Source organism: Ascaphus truei, chromosome 4 (assembly GCF_040206685.1).
Source record: "Ascaphus truei isolate aAscTru1 chromosome 4, aAscTru1.hap1, whole genome shotgun sequence".
Taxonomy (NCBI): Eukaryota; Metazoa; Chordata; class Amphibia; order Anura; family Ascaphidae; genus Ascaphus; species Ascaphus truei.
In genome coordinates, this window is record NC_134486.1 from 293,449,827 (window position 1) to 293,465,169 (window position 15,343).

General features: G+C 43.6%; 1 protein-coding gene across 1 annotated transcript in view; it reads right to left on the reverse strand.

Annotated features, from left to right (window-relative positions):
• Positions 1-1,115: 1,115 nt before the first annotated feature.
• LOC142492388 (uncharacterized) overlaps positions 1,116-15,343 on the reverse strand; it is a 110,502-nt gene continuing 96,274 nt past the window's right edge. The window contains exon 7 of the mRNA XM_075595031.1: positions 1,116-1,174. Coding sequence (XP_075451146.1) covers positions 1,116-1,174 — 59 coding nt within the window. The remainder of the gene's footprint in view (positions 1,175-15,343) is intronic.

Below are 15,343 nucleotides of genomic sequence, written 5' to 3' on the forward strand. Positions count from 1 at the left end.
CTCCATTTAATTAAATAATCCCCCCCCCAAACACATACAGTACAGTAATGTGCAAAATAACTATTATCTAGATATGGAGAATAGATCATTTGCCCATTATTAACCAAAACATTAGCCAGGCAGCCATCATAAATAAAGTAAATAAAACCATTCTACTTACCCCTGCCATTATGAAGGGCATCAGCATACTGCAGGGTCATGTCCTCCATTGCCAGAAAGAATAAATACAAATATAATCTAATGGCCCCAAACCTCTTAATCACCTTTGCGGTTAATAACCGGTATAGTAATTAAGGGGTTAACCCAACCTCCCGCACTACCCACCAGGGAGGCTTAACCACCCACCGCGGACCCACTATACCCACCCTGTACCCATTGAGTGCATAGTAGTACATCATACACATATAATGTGGGCATGATAAGCTACTATAGCAGTCAATGGTCACCATAATACAAATGCATGAATGTCCAAAATACACATTAATCAAACATATACAACAAGAACCTAAAACCCCAAAATAAAAAATTTAAAGCACTAGCCAACCAATCAATTACCTAAATAAAACCACTAGCCAATCAATGAAATAAATAAAACCACTATGCATTCAATAAAATCATTAAAACCACTAGGCAATCAATGACATAAATCATACCACTAGCGAAACAATATATTTAATACATAAAAGCACGAAGCAACACCACAATTAATTAATACAACCACTAGGCAACACATAAATGAAAACCAGTAGCCAACATAATACATAATTTAATATAAATGCTAATCAATCTGTCCCCCAAAAAATACACAAGCAATCACAATTCAAAACAATTTAAACTAAACAATAAACAGAAATAGAGAATATAACAGTCCATAGAAGAAATGCATTTGGCCCAAAATGCATTGACTATCACTGTATTCATATGTACCGTAGACAGGCACAGATTAATATATTGACGACGTGGTGATCAAAGGGAAGCACAAACATGTGGAAATAAAAAATATAAAACTGATGGTGCAGTATTGTGCAGTATTGTGACAAAAGAGTACTCTTCTTTAGGTCTGATGGTAATATACTCACAAGTGTGAGAATGATGCTGTGTACATAAAGGTATCTTTAGGTATATCTCTGCAGTGGGGATGAGCTGGCTTGAGCCTTGATGTAGGAATTTATTCCTTAAATGGTTAAACACACAAAAGCCAACATAGTGCGATCTGGATTAAAACTGTATTCGAATGGTTAAAAATATAACAATACACTCACATGATGTATGCTATTTAAAAGCATTTAGATCCGCAAATGGATCTTCAGGAGAAGAAACCCTAAGGGGAGAAACGCGTAGAGTGAAGGTGATTCACAGCTATCTCGTCAACCGGAACTCCAGAAGCCTTGCTGACGTCACATCCGCCCTGCTGAATGCAGTCATGAGACGCATGCCGAGAAGAGGGAAGGAAATACAGCTCAAAGACACCGGTGGCGAGATCCATTTGCGTATCTAAATGCTTTTAAATAGCATACATCATGTGAGTGTATTGTTATATTTTTAACCAGTTTTTATCCAGATCGCACTATGTTGGCTTTTCTGTGTTTAACCATTTAAGGAATACATTCCTACATCAAGGCTCAAGCCAGCTCATCCCCACTGCAGAGATATACCTAAAGATACCTTTATGTACACAGCATCATTCTCACACTTGTGAGTATATTACCATCAGACCTAAAGAAGAGTACTCATTTGTCACAATACTGCACAATACTGCACCATCAGTTTTATATTTTTTATTTCCACATGTTTGCGCTTTCCTTTGATCACCACGTCGCCATACTCACCTGGGATTGAGAGAGCAGTCCTGCACTGGGTCACAGCAGCATTCTAAGGATTTGTTTGTATCACCTTTATTTATTTAATTTATGGTTTATATATTAATATTAAATTAACACGTGTTTAAATTCTATATTAGAGTGCCAAATTTGATATACCACGTTTTGCACAGATTAATATATTAGCAGTCAATGGGCAGTGAAAAACATTTTTTATAAAAATCCAATAAAAAAACCTGTAAAAATAAAAAGTACATACAGTATATACAATATTTATCTTACCTTTAGAAGTGTTGGCCCTTCCGAATCCTGGGGAATCAGCAATCTTTCGTACCGTGACGTCATGAAACTCAATCCAACGCCATCCACTGTGAAGATCCAGAACAGGTAACCAAATTCTTCAATCTTTAATCTTCTCTCATCTTCTTATTTCTTCATCTGTGATTATTTCTGTATTTTCTTTATTATCTGTCTTTATCATCTGTCTTTATCGTCTGTCTTCATCTGTTAATCCAATAACCCCATGTTAAATCCACAATGTTGACCTGTCGGCTTCTTGAGCTCAAATGAGACGTCCCGGCCTTAAATGGCAAATGGTTCCCACGCCATTTGATTGGCTGTGAAAACCATGTGCCCTTTTTTTATTTTTTTTTATGTTACGTCATGTAAAGGGACTGAAGCCAGCCAATAATAATGGTTGTGCTTCATTTCCCTTTAACATGACGTCACAAAATCCAACATGGCTGCCATCACATGATATTTCAGCCAATCAGATTGTGAGAACTATATCCCCAATCTGGTTGGTTGTAGCAGACCATGTGACTCCCTTTGGATGATGTCACATCCTTTCCCAAGAATAACTCTGTCACATATAAATGTAATACTAGTGTACGTGAGCAGGGGGTCTACGGAGAAGAACTGCATTTATTTCAGCTCTGGGGATCCCATTCTTCCTGAGATACAGTCCCCGTTATGGGGTGCCAGTATCTCCTATGCATGTAAATTTTCCTTGTCAAGTGACCAGGACATTTCAATTCATAGGAGATACCGGCACCCCATAACAGGGCCTGTATCTTGGGAAGCAGGGGGTCCCCGGACCTCAAATCAACACTGTTCTTCTATGGAGAACCACTGCACATGAACACTAGTAATAAAATTTAAATTAAAAATAATTTATTTCCGGCGAGATTTGCGCAGAGAGGCGCTCTCTCTCTCTGCAGCAGAATCAACTCTCCGGGTGAGCCCTTTTCAGAGTGTCAATCATCTCATCACTGGCTACTTGCTATTTTTGCAAATGTTGCTATCACTGGTATTCGGGGCTTTCTGCATACCGTGATAGCAACACTGTCAAATTTGGAGATTTAAAATCCCTGGCAATTTTTCTATCGGATTTCACAGCATGAGGACCATGATCGTTGATGATGATGTCTCTATCAAAGGCTCTTTGACTGAATTTGCAACTACAGACTAAGGCCACTTAGTGGGGCAGCAGTAATAATTTAAGTATGTATCTGTGAGGCCAGGGATTGCCTGAATCATATATCTATGTCACTGATTGTATTCCTGTGCTTATATATTAAAACAGATTAGGTCTAAAAAACCTTTCAAACAAACTCTCATAATAACAAAAACAGAAAGGTCAGCGCAACATACAAAATGACACAACATATAGTGCAATACTTCAGTGCTTATCTGCTCATGAAAAAGGGTCATTTAGTTAAACCCTTTGGCCAAAAGGTTATAAGCCTGCAGGCACTTCACGGCATGACCAATCTGCAGGTCCTAACACTACCTGGCACAATTCTCATGTACCTCTCTTTTCTGCTGGAGGGAGGAAGGCCATACTGGGTCTGTGATTCAGATGATCATGATAAAAACTGCTAATTGGAAAGTGGGGCGGGACGAGCTTTACACCATGGGGAGGAGGGCCACACCTCCAAGCAACAACAGCTGCATAAACTATCAAGCTCCAGAACCCCAAAACCCACCCTCACATCATATATATACAGCATATATATTAGTGTCAAAAAGCAGTGCTACTGAGCGAGGCAAGATATACAAACAGAAAGGCCAGTGCATCATACAAACTGACACAACATACAGGGGGCTATGCACTAAGCTCCGAGCTTTCGCGCTGGGCTGAAAAAAATTAGCACGTCCGATAAAAATTAAGCCAGCGGCGCGATTCACTAAGGCCCTGAGCCCATTTTCTATTGGACGTGCCCAAAACTGGCTTATCGTGCGTGCAATGTATTTTCCCCCTGCTAGCGCACTGAAACTTCCCGTATGCTAGCTGATAGAAAAGAAAGCTGCATGTAACATTTGCATGGAGATTTGCGATCTCCATGCAAGACTATTACAGGCGATCGTACACTAAATAAATACATTTTAATAGTAGTGTACATGAGTAGGGGGTCTCCCGACCTGAACCGCATTGGTTTCATGTCCGAGGACCCCCTACTTCAGGAGATACAGGCCTTGTTATGGGGTGCCGGTATCCCCTGCACTTTAAAGCTTCCGCATCACGTGACCGGGATATTTACATTCTGCAGGGGATACCGGCACCCCATAACGGGGCATGTATCTCCTGAAGTAGGGGTCCTCGGACCTGAAACCAATGCGGTTCAGCTCGAGAGACCACCTAAACATCTACACTACAGTCAAAACACACATAACAATAAACAATAATTCCTTACCGTAGCGGCTATCTGCTATGGTAATGAAGCTGCATTAATGTACATTTTAATAATAGTGTGCGGGAGCAGGGGGTCCCCTGAGCTGAACCGCATTGATTTCTGCCTCAGAGACCCCCTGCTTCCCGAGTTACAGGCCCCGGTATGGGGCATCAAAGTCCAGTGTCGCCGCTATCTTTATAGCGTCCAAGACGCGACGTGGGCTCTATAAAGATGGCGGTGACACTGGCCTCCGATGCCCCAAACTGGATATGGATAATATGGATAATATGGATAATAATGCATATGGATAATAATGCATTTGCCCATTTTAAATACATATAAATTACAATGAATTCAGTCAATATATATTACACTTACCTTTTACAGGCACCCACGATGAAGGCTGTCTTCATCCTCATCTTCATCCTGCCCATGTCCCTCTGGTGCTGCAAAACATACACAAGAATAAAAACAGCCAATGTAATGTCCCCGAACCCCTTAATCACCATAGCGGTATTAACCGCTACAGTCATTAAGGGGTTAACCCACCCTCACCCACCACTCGGGAGGCCTACATACCCTCCCCCACTAACCCCCCACCCCGTGAGGCCTAACCACCCTCACCCACTACCCAGCCGGGAGGCCTACCCACATACCCTTGGGGCCAATACCCCCTCCCCCCACCCCCAGTACCCACAATAAAAACAATACACATCCCCACAATAAACATCATTCTATTTATTAAATACAGTAGATATGGGAAATGAATCCCCGATAGGTGCTACTAATGTCTGAGTGATATTGTGCAATATAGCATTGGAGTCCAGGAAAGAGTTTAACTTCAAGAGAATGCATGTGCAGTAAAAGGCTTGAATGCTCACTTGATAGCCATAGTGTGGGATATAAGTATAATGGTATGATGGCACCACAGTGAGTGTGTGAAAGGCTTCGGAGGGGCCATGGGCAGGATGAAGATGAGGATGAAGACGGCCTTCATCGTGGGTGCCTGTAAAAGGTAAGTGTAATATGTATTGACTGTATTTATTGAAAGTTATATGTATTTACAATGGGCAAATGCATTATTATCCATATGTGGATAATAGTTATTTTGCCCATTACTGTATTGTATGTGTTAGGGGGGTGTATTTAGTTATTAATATTGTTTATTTTTTTTGGAGGCACAACATTGTTACCGCAGGCCCGCGGGGACCCCCGCACTCCCGCGGGGACCCCCGCTTGGTGAGCCGGGGACACCCGCCGGCCTGTTGTATTGGTGTTGAGCATGCAAAAATGTAAATAAAGAATTTTTTCTTAGTCCTGCTTTTTTATCACCAGCCTTTAGCTGGTGAGCTTTATTCAGCGCAACTTTCACGTACGATCAGTTTGCGTTGCTTAGTGAATCCCGCAGAAGGGCAGGATTCAGCGCAAACAGCTGATCGTACGAGCAAAGTTGGACTTTGAAAAAATTTCAAGAAAAAGTCAGTTTTAGAACGCAAAGTGCCAGTTTGCGCGGTTTAGTGAATAGCGCTCGGCGGAACTTCACGTTCTAAGAGCACTTTGCGCTCTTAAAAAGACTTATCACTGCTTAGTGCATAGCCCCCATAGTATAATACTTCAGTGCTTATCTGCTCATGACTAAGGGTCAAACTCTCATAAGGCTGTGATCGGCAGCACGCGCAGCCACGTGCGTGCAGGCCACCAGCCCCTTACCTGATGTGTGCTTGTCCCCGCTGCCTCCTTCCGACAGGGCTGACTGCGTGCTGTGACGCGTCAGCCTGCCGGAGCTTCCAGCAGCTTGTGTTCTGCAGCTCTGATGCTTCACGTGGTGCACGAGTCAGCCAATGAGGAGGGGAGGAGGAAGGAGCTAAAGGAGGGAGGCGGCTTGGTAGGGAAGTCTGTGAGTTAGGCAGCCATGCATAGATCTCCCTCTCCCCCCATCCGTGCATAGCTCTCTCTCTTCCCCCCCCCCCACATTTTACTCCGGTGCCCACTTTGCAGGCTGCCCCTGCTCTATGTTTTGGCCCGCCCCGTTTTGGATACGCTCCCCACGCCAAAAAAAGTTATCTGCAGACCGCAAATCACGGTGCAGTAACTTGCACGCTCCGCCGTCAAGCAAGGCGGCCGTGCGGGCGCATGCAGCGGGGCCTTAGCCTAACAGTTGTTCTTAATGAGACCTAATGGTAACTTTAAGTCTGTTCATTTAACATAGGCTGTGGTGTAAGTACTGCCATGTGTTGCAGGTAGAAATTAACCTCTCTAAATGTGCGTCGGGCTCTCACATACCGGCTGCACTTTGATCTCCTGATCTCACATAGTCTGGTCCCACATGATACAACACTTGCAGCAACATTGCAGTATGCAACAGTTACAGCCATCCGGCACTAATCCGGTCGCGAGTAAGTATTGTGTTATAATTGAGACAACACTTATTAATTTATTCTTTGTATTTTAATTACATTTGGATGCCTTATTTAAATATTATAACTAATACGTTTGTCTATTTTAATCAATTCATTATACCATTACTGCAGTGCACCGATAAGGGATTTCTTTTTTCTCAGTACCCCTGTGTACATTTTGCTGCCCAAAGCATCTCCCAGGTAGCACACAGTATCTCTACATTATTTGTCAAGTTTGAGCGAGGTTCCCCCATATCGCTCCATAAGGGGTGCCGGTATCTTGGTGTTGTTTTAATGTCTCGGTCAAGTGGGTCATAACGCGGGAGATTTAAACTTGCAGGAGATACTGGCATCCACTATGGACGTCTGAATCTTTGGAGGCTGGGGATCCCCAGACCTGATATTAATGGGGTTCAGCTCTGAAGACCCCCTGCTTCAAACCTATGTACAAAAATAATAATAAAAAGCGAGAGTGCGCTGCTCATCTGAAAGGTGAGTACGGTATTTCTCTCATGAGTTGATTGCCCATCAAGCGATGAATTAATGCTGCAGAGTCTCATTTAAAATCATGGACCAATGCAGTGTGATCCCTTTGAGGCAGAAAGTCTTACTGTCCTTGTGGCCATAAGGGGTTACAATCGGAACATGTTTGAGCCACGATTGGGCATTTTTTCTGCGGCCACAACAACAGTAAGTCTGGCTACATCTGTAAGTGGGCTGTTGTGGTACAGCACCACTCCCAGTCCTTCCAGACTGTCATCTACATGCAATACATACTGTTTAGTGCCTTGGGGTCAGCAAAAGTCAGCACTGGAGCATTGGTGAGGTGGGTCTTGAGTTTTTGGAATCTTTCCTTGCATTTCGTAGTTCACCTGGCTTCAAACAGCTCTGTAGTTTTGAAATAGTACTGACCATTAGTGCTCAGGGTCAAACTACATCCACAAGATGGGGGATAGCCCTTTGCTAGCTGTGTAAAAGGCTGTACTACTGTATGGTGGAGAAGTTAACCACAAATCTTTGTTAGTACCCAGAAAACCCTAAACCTAATTTCTGGCCACTGCTATGGCCTGGGTCAATAGGGGCAACTTGCAGCTTTGAGTGGTCAGTGGCTACCCCTTTTCTGGAGATATGTCCCACATAGGTAACTGAAGCCCTGAAAAACTGGCATTTGTCGAGAGACAGTTTCAATTTACACTCACTCAGCAGGTTCCACATTCTTACCAACCAGCTTCATTTTCCTCTAAGGTGCTAGTACATTAGTACTTCTAGTAGGTTCATATCGCCCACAACTTGCGCCATTAACTTCTGAAAAGTGGCAGGGGCTCTGAAAACTCATTAGGGCATACGTTTGAATTTTTAGAGCCCCACGGGAGATATGATGGCTATCTTGTCCTTGTCATTCTCATACATTGGAATCTGTTAGTAGCCACTTCGAAGATCGAGGACTGAGAACCACTTACTCATACTGTAAGGAATCCGCTTCTGGCTTTGATTCTAGCCTTGCAGACCTTTGCAGTTTTCAAAGTCTCCCTCTGGCAATCAGTGGCACATGTGCTGCATCTCACTGCAGCTTAAGTCCTGTGCTCTGTCATTGAATGAATGCTCACTCACCTCCCTCCTGTGATTGGCTCGCCGCCCTTTATATGCTGGGCTCTGGAACTAATTCAGTGCCGAGCATAATCCTACTCTGGATGTTACAGTGTTCTGCCACAAGCCCCCTGGTTGCCATGTTCCTGTTCCTAGTTCTATGCATTAGTTCCTGTTTCCTGTGACCTGCTGCTACTCTCCACGCAGAGTCTGTGTACCTGTTTACTGAGGCATGTTGCACTATCCCTTTTGCAGAGGCCTACTTCGGACTCGTGTGCTGAAGCGCTGGTTTTTCCCTGGTGCTGCCCTGCGGTATTCTTCAGCCAGCCTGCTGTCTCCCCCTACAGAGACCGGCGTCATGGGCCATGCCCGCTCCTCGCGCAGAGGCCGCTCTCGCTCCTACGCTGAAGCACAGAGCACCCGTCTACCCGTTGCCGAACTCCTGCCTGATTCACGACGATGCTGCCTTCTCCGATCCTGACCCTGGCTTGTCCTCAGACTACGCTACCTTCTCCAGTCTGGACCCAGCTTGTTTGTCCATGGACTTGGCACTCCGGATCCGGCTTCGAGGCCAAAGGTCGGTGATTATGTAACCCTACCTCAGCCCCGCAATCCGTCCAGGTTTGTGGCGAGCACGTCCGTGACACATACTAAGGCAGTCCAACGCATCTTCTATTCAGGGCATAGTATACTGTTCCAGCATGGTTCATTTATTCAACATAAGTAATCTACTGTATACACATCCGCACTGCTTTACTCTTCTTTTGGGCAACCACAATTGGGATAGCATAACTGTTTCTTAACTCTGATATTATTCCTGCAAATGACACCTCGCATCTTTAACATCGTCTGGGGCCAGTTTCCGTTACCTCTCTCTAAATGGATGGGTATCATGTAGACCTTTTGCAGTGATCCATTCCCTTTACTCGTCCCACTCATGGGTAGAGAATACTTAAAGTCTTTTGGCCATATTATCCCTCTGGAGCTGCTTCCACTCCTCTGGGGCCACACTGTCCCCAAAGTCAAACATATCCGAAATCAATCTCCCAGGATTGTCTTCCTCTGCTCGGCTTGACCTACTACTTCAGCATTTTACAGGTTTGTCATCACTGTATCTCTTCTAACCAACAAATCATGTGTGGTTTAGTTCCTTACTTTGACTGTTAGTCATTCTAGCTTCCAGCAGACACTAACATCACCCTACACTTCATTTACAATCCTCTGTGAGAGGGACTATCTATCATCACCTTGGGGCTGTCTACTTCTTTATGGATGGTCACTATTCCTACTATTAGATAGATACTATTTGTGACACTTTTACAGGGCAAGGTCCAGTCCATCAGATCTCATGTATCGGATCTTCATCCGGGGTACTCTCTTCTCCACTTATCGGTAGGATTTGAAGCATAAAGGATGAATGGTCCTACCATAATAATCCTCACCAACCATCTAACACCATCTGATGAGTTGGCCAAAGATATTTGCATTCATTCCAATTACAGCCCATTTCCCATCCTTACTTCAGACCTACGGACATATGAATGCAACCACAGTCAATGGTCCCAACACACCTGTGACTTTCTTCAGGAAATTTAACTCCACTATCACATACCCTAGTTAATAGTAACTGGTATCACTGAGGCCCCACATGAGAAGTCCATCTAATGGCTGCAATGGCAGATGTTTGTCGTTCAATGGTTTGAAGCACTTGTGACACTATCTAGAAGGACATTGCATCTTACTCCTTTGATATGAGCTTCTACCCTAGCAGAAAGACCTAGAAGGCCATTGGGCATGTGTGTGAACAATCCGGTCTCTTGGCCGACATAACCTTTGCAGAACCCTTCTCTACGTGGGGCCCAGTTTGCTCTTTCACTGATAGCATTTCCTTTGCAGAACCCTTCTCTACATGGGGCCCAGTTTGCTCTTTCACCGAGAGCATTTTTTCCCCTGATTGGTCTCAGATTGAATGAACCTCTTGACCACGTGTTACAGATTCAATTTCTTTCTACAGCTTTGCGTATGTCTGGGTTAGTGTCTGGTAAACAGGGACCCCTTCAGTTCATTCCCCCTAGGGGGTATCTCATCTGGTGGTCTACCGGGGCCTTTTCCACCAATCAGACTGAGCAGGGCTCTCCCACTGTCAAACTGGATCCGTGCCTAGCTCGCCCTTTCAAGCATGCATGCTAGGGACGGGTCTTCCTCCACCGGCCACGCCTTAGCGGCGCTATTTCCCGACCCCCATCGACTGCTAACTGAACACTCTTGTTCAATCTTACACCCTACTGGTAGCAGGGCTATCTATTCTTCTTCATCCCTGATTTCTATCCGTAGTCAAAGTCATAACATCCCCAGTAGGGACCCCTCATATTAACTAATCTATTAGAGTACGATGAACTTTATCTACCGATAAATCATTTTTTTGTACGAAACTCTGGAGGACAACCTAGCCTCCATAGGGATTCCGACAATTTCTCACCCTCTTGTTTATACATTCCCTTAAACTGGACGTAGAGGTCTTCCCTGTTCTCTGTCGCCGCAAATGTACTCTCTAGTGCTTGCAGGTACTTAAAAGGGGTGACAGCTTCTCCCTCTTCCTTAACTGCTTGTGCGATAGCCAATGCATGCCCTGTAAGGCTCTCTGCAATCCAGACTTCTTATCCTTATTCCCACTACCCGCTCCATTCTTGTACCATTTATGTTGCCTGCTCTTTACAGCTCTCAAAATCATACAAGCCACTGTTGTAGGCTTTACTCAGGCCTTAACTTAGTTCATAGTAATTGGACGGAGGGCATCCCATCATTATAATTATGTATGTTTGTCACGGGAGACCAGGACTTTTAACACTTTTATACCAGGAGCCGGAGGTTAAAGTGACAAAGGCGTGCCAACGCTGGATCCTTTCCATATGATGGTATATGTAATATACAATTAAACAGGATAGGACAGGGGGATATTCTGATTGATGCTTGTAGTAAAGTCCCCAGACAGACCAATTGTCCCTGAAGGGTAAGATAAGGGCTATGAAACCCAGTCAAACCCTCATTGGGATGGATCCTGGACTCACTATAACTATTTGAAGAGAATAATAAATGATACTCACCGATGCCCCTGTCCAAAATCCTGATAGGCGTGCAGCCAAGTAGAGTGAGATAAGATGAATCTTCAGGAACAAACAAAAGAAAAACTGGCGCACCTTGATAAAGTGTTTTACACGAAACGCATAGGAGGGTGTTCACCTCCATTTTTTTAAGATGGCTTAATAAAGAAGATTTTTTATATGTTCATTTGGGACCCATTCTTGGCTGTGTGCCAGTTTTTCTTTTGTTTATACCAGGTGCATTCACTAGGCAAAACACAGAAGTGGAATAAAATGGAGTTTATTCAGGTAAAATTGCATACACACAATGAATTCACAAAATACAGAAGAAATACACACTTACTGGGGTTTCTGTGGGTGAAACCTAGTTTTGAATAGGTGCAGGGTGCCTGCTTCGGAAGGTTTACCCTGAGTGGGATATCCACCCGGGCTTCCTGGTCCTCTTTTCGACTAAAATCCCTAGCCACGACCGCTACATTCTAAAATTAGAACTTGGACCTTGTGTCTGACTTAGCCTCAGCTAGGCAGCCTTTCTTAGCTCCAAAAAGGAAGACGGTTTCTCTGCTATTCGTAACAGAGCAACTTTGAAAAGCCCGCCTTTGCATCACTGGCCCAAGTCACAGGATCGTCTGGTTCTCTGACTGGGGCTTCTCCTTACATACCTTCCACTGTTCTATGTTCAGCATGGAAATAGGAGGTGAGAGCAATCAGAGAGCGGAAATTCCTCCCTGTCAGCCAATCAAAATAGGGGCTCGTCCTTTGGAAGATGTCAGAGGAGGGGCGTGCCAAGTCGGCTCGGGATGCTCTGTGGGCGGGATATATAAATTGACCAATGAGAAACATGCCGACATTCTGCCGCTTCTCCCAGTCAACCCATTGCCACCTACTGGCAGGCTCCACTGAGTCTGGCAGATTAGATTGGCCTCCCCGCAGGGGGTCTCTGTTCTCTGGACCCAGTACTCCGCCCTGTCCCGGCCACTTAGCATCCGGCACCTCTCAACATCCTGTCTCCTCTTTGAACTACGATTTCTATTCAGACTTCCCGGCACCTGTATGGATGCCTAGGCTGACTGAATAGACATTTATTGTAAATGCACCAAACATGATAAAACATATTTGAAAACATGTTATAACTTGGGGAGAAAGCATTTAACCCTCACACAGTGCAATTAGAATGTGCTTTCACACAACATACAAGTATAAGTGGACCAAAGTGATTTAACTGTGAACTTAGTAAACGTAAAGGTAAAAGATGCTCAAAACCACTGGTGAAGATATGTTAACGTAAAGGTAAAATATGCTCAAAACATCTGGTGATAACTTGTTAACTTGGGGAGTCCCATATCTATGCGAGACGTAGGACTGGGATATCTGGGCTCGAAAACTAGGAATCTGGGGGACACAGGGCACCCCTGGTGTAATTGAACCCACGTACCGGCAAATCATGCCTGCACGTCGGGGACAATTAGGGGACTACTGTTATCTTTGGCTCCCAAACTCCTGCAAACAGAACAACTGCATTTTTACCCAAATATCCCACCTAAAACTTACACACAGAAAGTTTAATGAGTCTGGGGCAAAGGCAACATGAAAGTGAAAAAGCAGGGGACACTATCTTTTGCATCTTATTTTGCATGGCCCCTGGCTTATGGTGCTATGTAGCTGCCACGGACCCCACAGTTTCAGGGGTAACCAGGTGGGCTTAACCTTTATTGTATAGCCTGGTTACCCCCTACCATCACAGTGTTTATAGGGGTGTTACAATCAAAAGAAATAAACATATACAAATATTCTAAGTGTAGCAAGAAAATTGTGTTTTACAATTTAAACTTTTGTGATATATTGAATGACTTTGAAACCATCCTCATTTTGTTATCCATAGATTTATTATTCTCTTGTTAGCATTATTTGAAGTAGAGTTGGTATCTACATAAAATATGTTTCCTTAGAAAAAGATTTTTTGGAAGGCTATGGTAAATGAAACGAGGATAGGAATTTCATTTTATTTTCCATGCTGTGCAGCATGAGATTACAGCTGCAGGGTCCTGAGCGCATGACTGATCTCTTGTGAGTGTTAAACTTCAAACAGGGGAGCTTATCTTCCCCTACTCATCTGCTGAAAATCCTCTCGCCAAAGAAAACTTATTTTAACTAGTACAAATGGACTCTTTACAAAAAAAAACATAGCATTGGAAGAAACCAGATTCTGAATGAAAAACGTTGAATCTGAGATCAAATGATCCGAGAGTTGAATCTAGATTTGCAGGATCTTGGTCTGGTTTAAAAAGAGCCCAACGTGTGAAGTTCTTCCTAAAAGGTTGGAGCATAAACAGAATTGTGCAGCAGTGATTACACAATGCCGTTAGAAGTATAGCTAAAGCATTTGGGAGCAAGCAGAAGCTGGTTCTTAAACATTATATTTGCATTTTCCCTTACTATAGCAACATTGCCTTTGATTTTAATTAAGTATACAGTAAGATACTGAAAAACATAATCAAATTAGATACCTAGGGACATTCAAAAGTAATTTTGCTTGCGTTAGTCCCATGTCTGTTACATCAAGAATGTAATGTATATAATTTCAATATCCTCTGATTGTAAAACTGCAGGGTTTAGAAAGATGAAAGAGAAATGTGTTAATTGAATGGACTTTAATTGTTAACACTTGGATAATAAAATGTAAATTATTGGTAGTGGATTATGACATGAGAATATGCAGTAGGTAAAAATTGACCCATTCTCAACCAATAAAAATAGACCAACAATTTTCAATGTAAATATTTTAGTGTAAAACTAGATATACTATTACAACCTTAAACTAGTAAATGGCCTATTTGTAGGTAAATTAGGCACCTTGATCTGTCTTAACAAATGAATTGAATGTCCATAAATGTGGCGATTCCAGAGAAGAGGTGGAAAAAGACTGGTGTACAATTGTTGAAATTGAAGTAGCTAATGTTATCTCTGTTTGAATCAGTCAATTTTAATACATTGTTTTTAGCCCCCCTGGATTTCTAATTTAAATGCACATTTTGTTGTATAATAACAACAGACATTACAGAGGCATATAAGTACTGTAGCACACATTCCCCCACCCTATGGAGGATATCGCGACTACGATGTGTGTGGTGCGTTATCTGTGGCTCACAGAAGACCTGAACCTCTGCCGCTGGGAGCCTGGGGTGTACCTGAGTCGTATGGTGACAGCACCTCTACCTGTAAGGGATTCTGACTTGGAGGGATGGACCCTTACAGGAACAATACTAATGATACACGCACACAAATATATGCTAGCAACCTTTACTGAACACAATACTATTTAGACCCTATACCACACAGTAAAATAGACCCCAACCTGATACCAACAGTGAGTGTCCCCAAAGTACATTGGGTGCCAGGCACCAATTCTCTGATGCCCCTTTCCCAATGTCAAGGCCCACCCGAAGTGTTGGAGATAGTTCTATCCCGTGGAGTGTTAGTGCAATTGGTTTAGATCCTGCCCGGGGCTCCAGAACCCGGGTATTGCAGAATAACAAGGAGGATCCGTCTGATCCAACGTTCTTGTCCGCGATGGCATCCGCCTCCGCGTGGGATGAATTCCGGCATGGATAACATCACCTTACCGTCTTTACTGCGTAACAGATCTGGTCCCAGACCACAGGCCGCAGTCACCCCGTGATGTCTCACCGGTGCTGTACCTGACTATATGCAGCTATTGGGAAAGGTCCCTAACTATGGGCTTTCCCTATAGCAGCCACAAG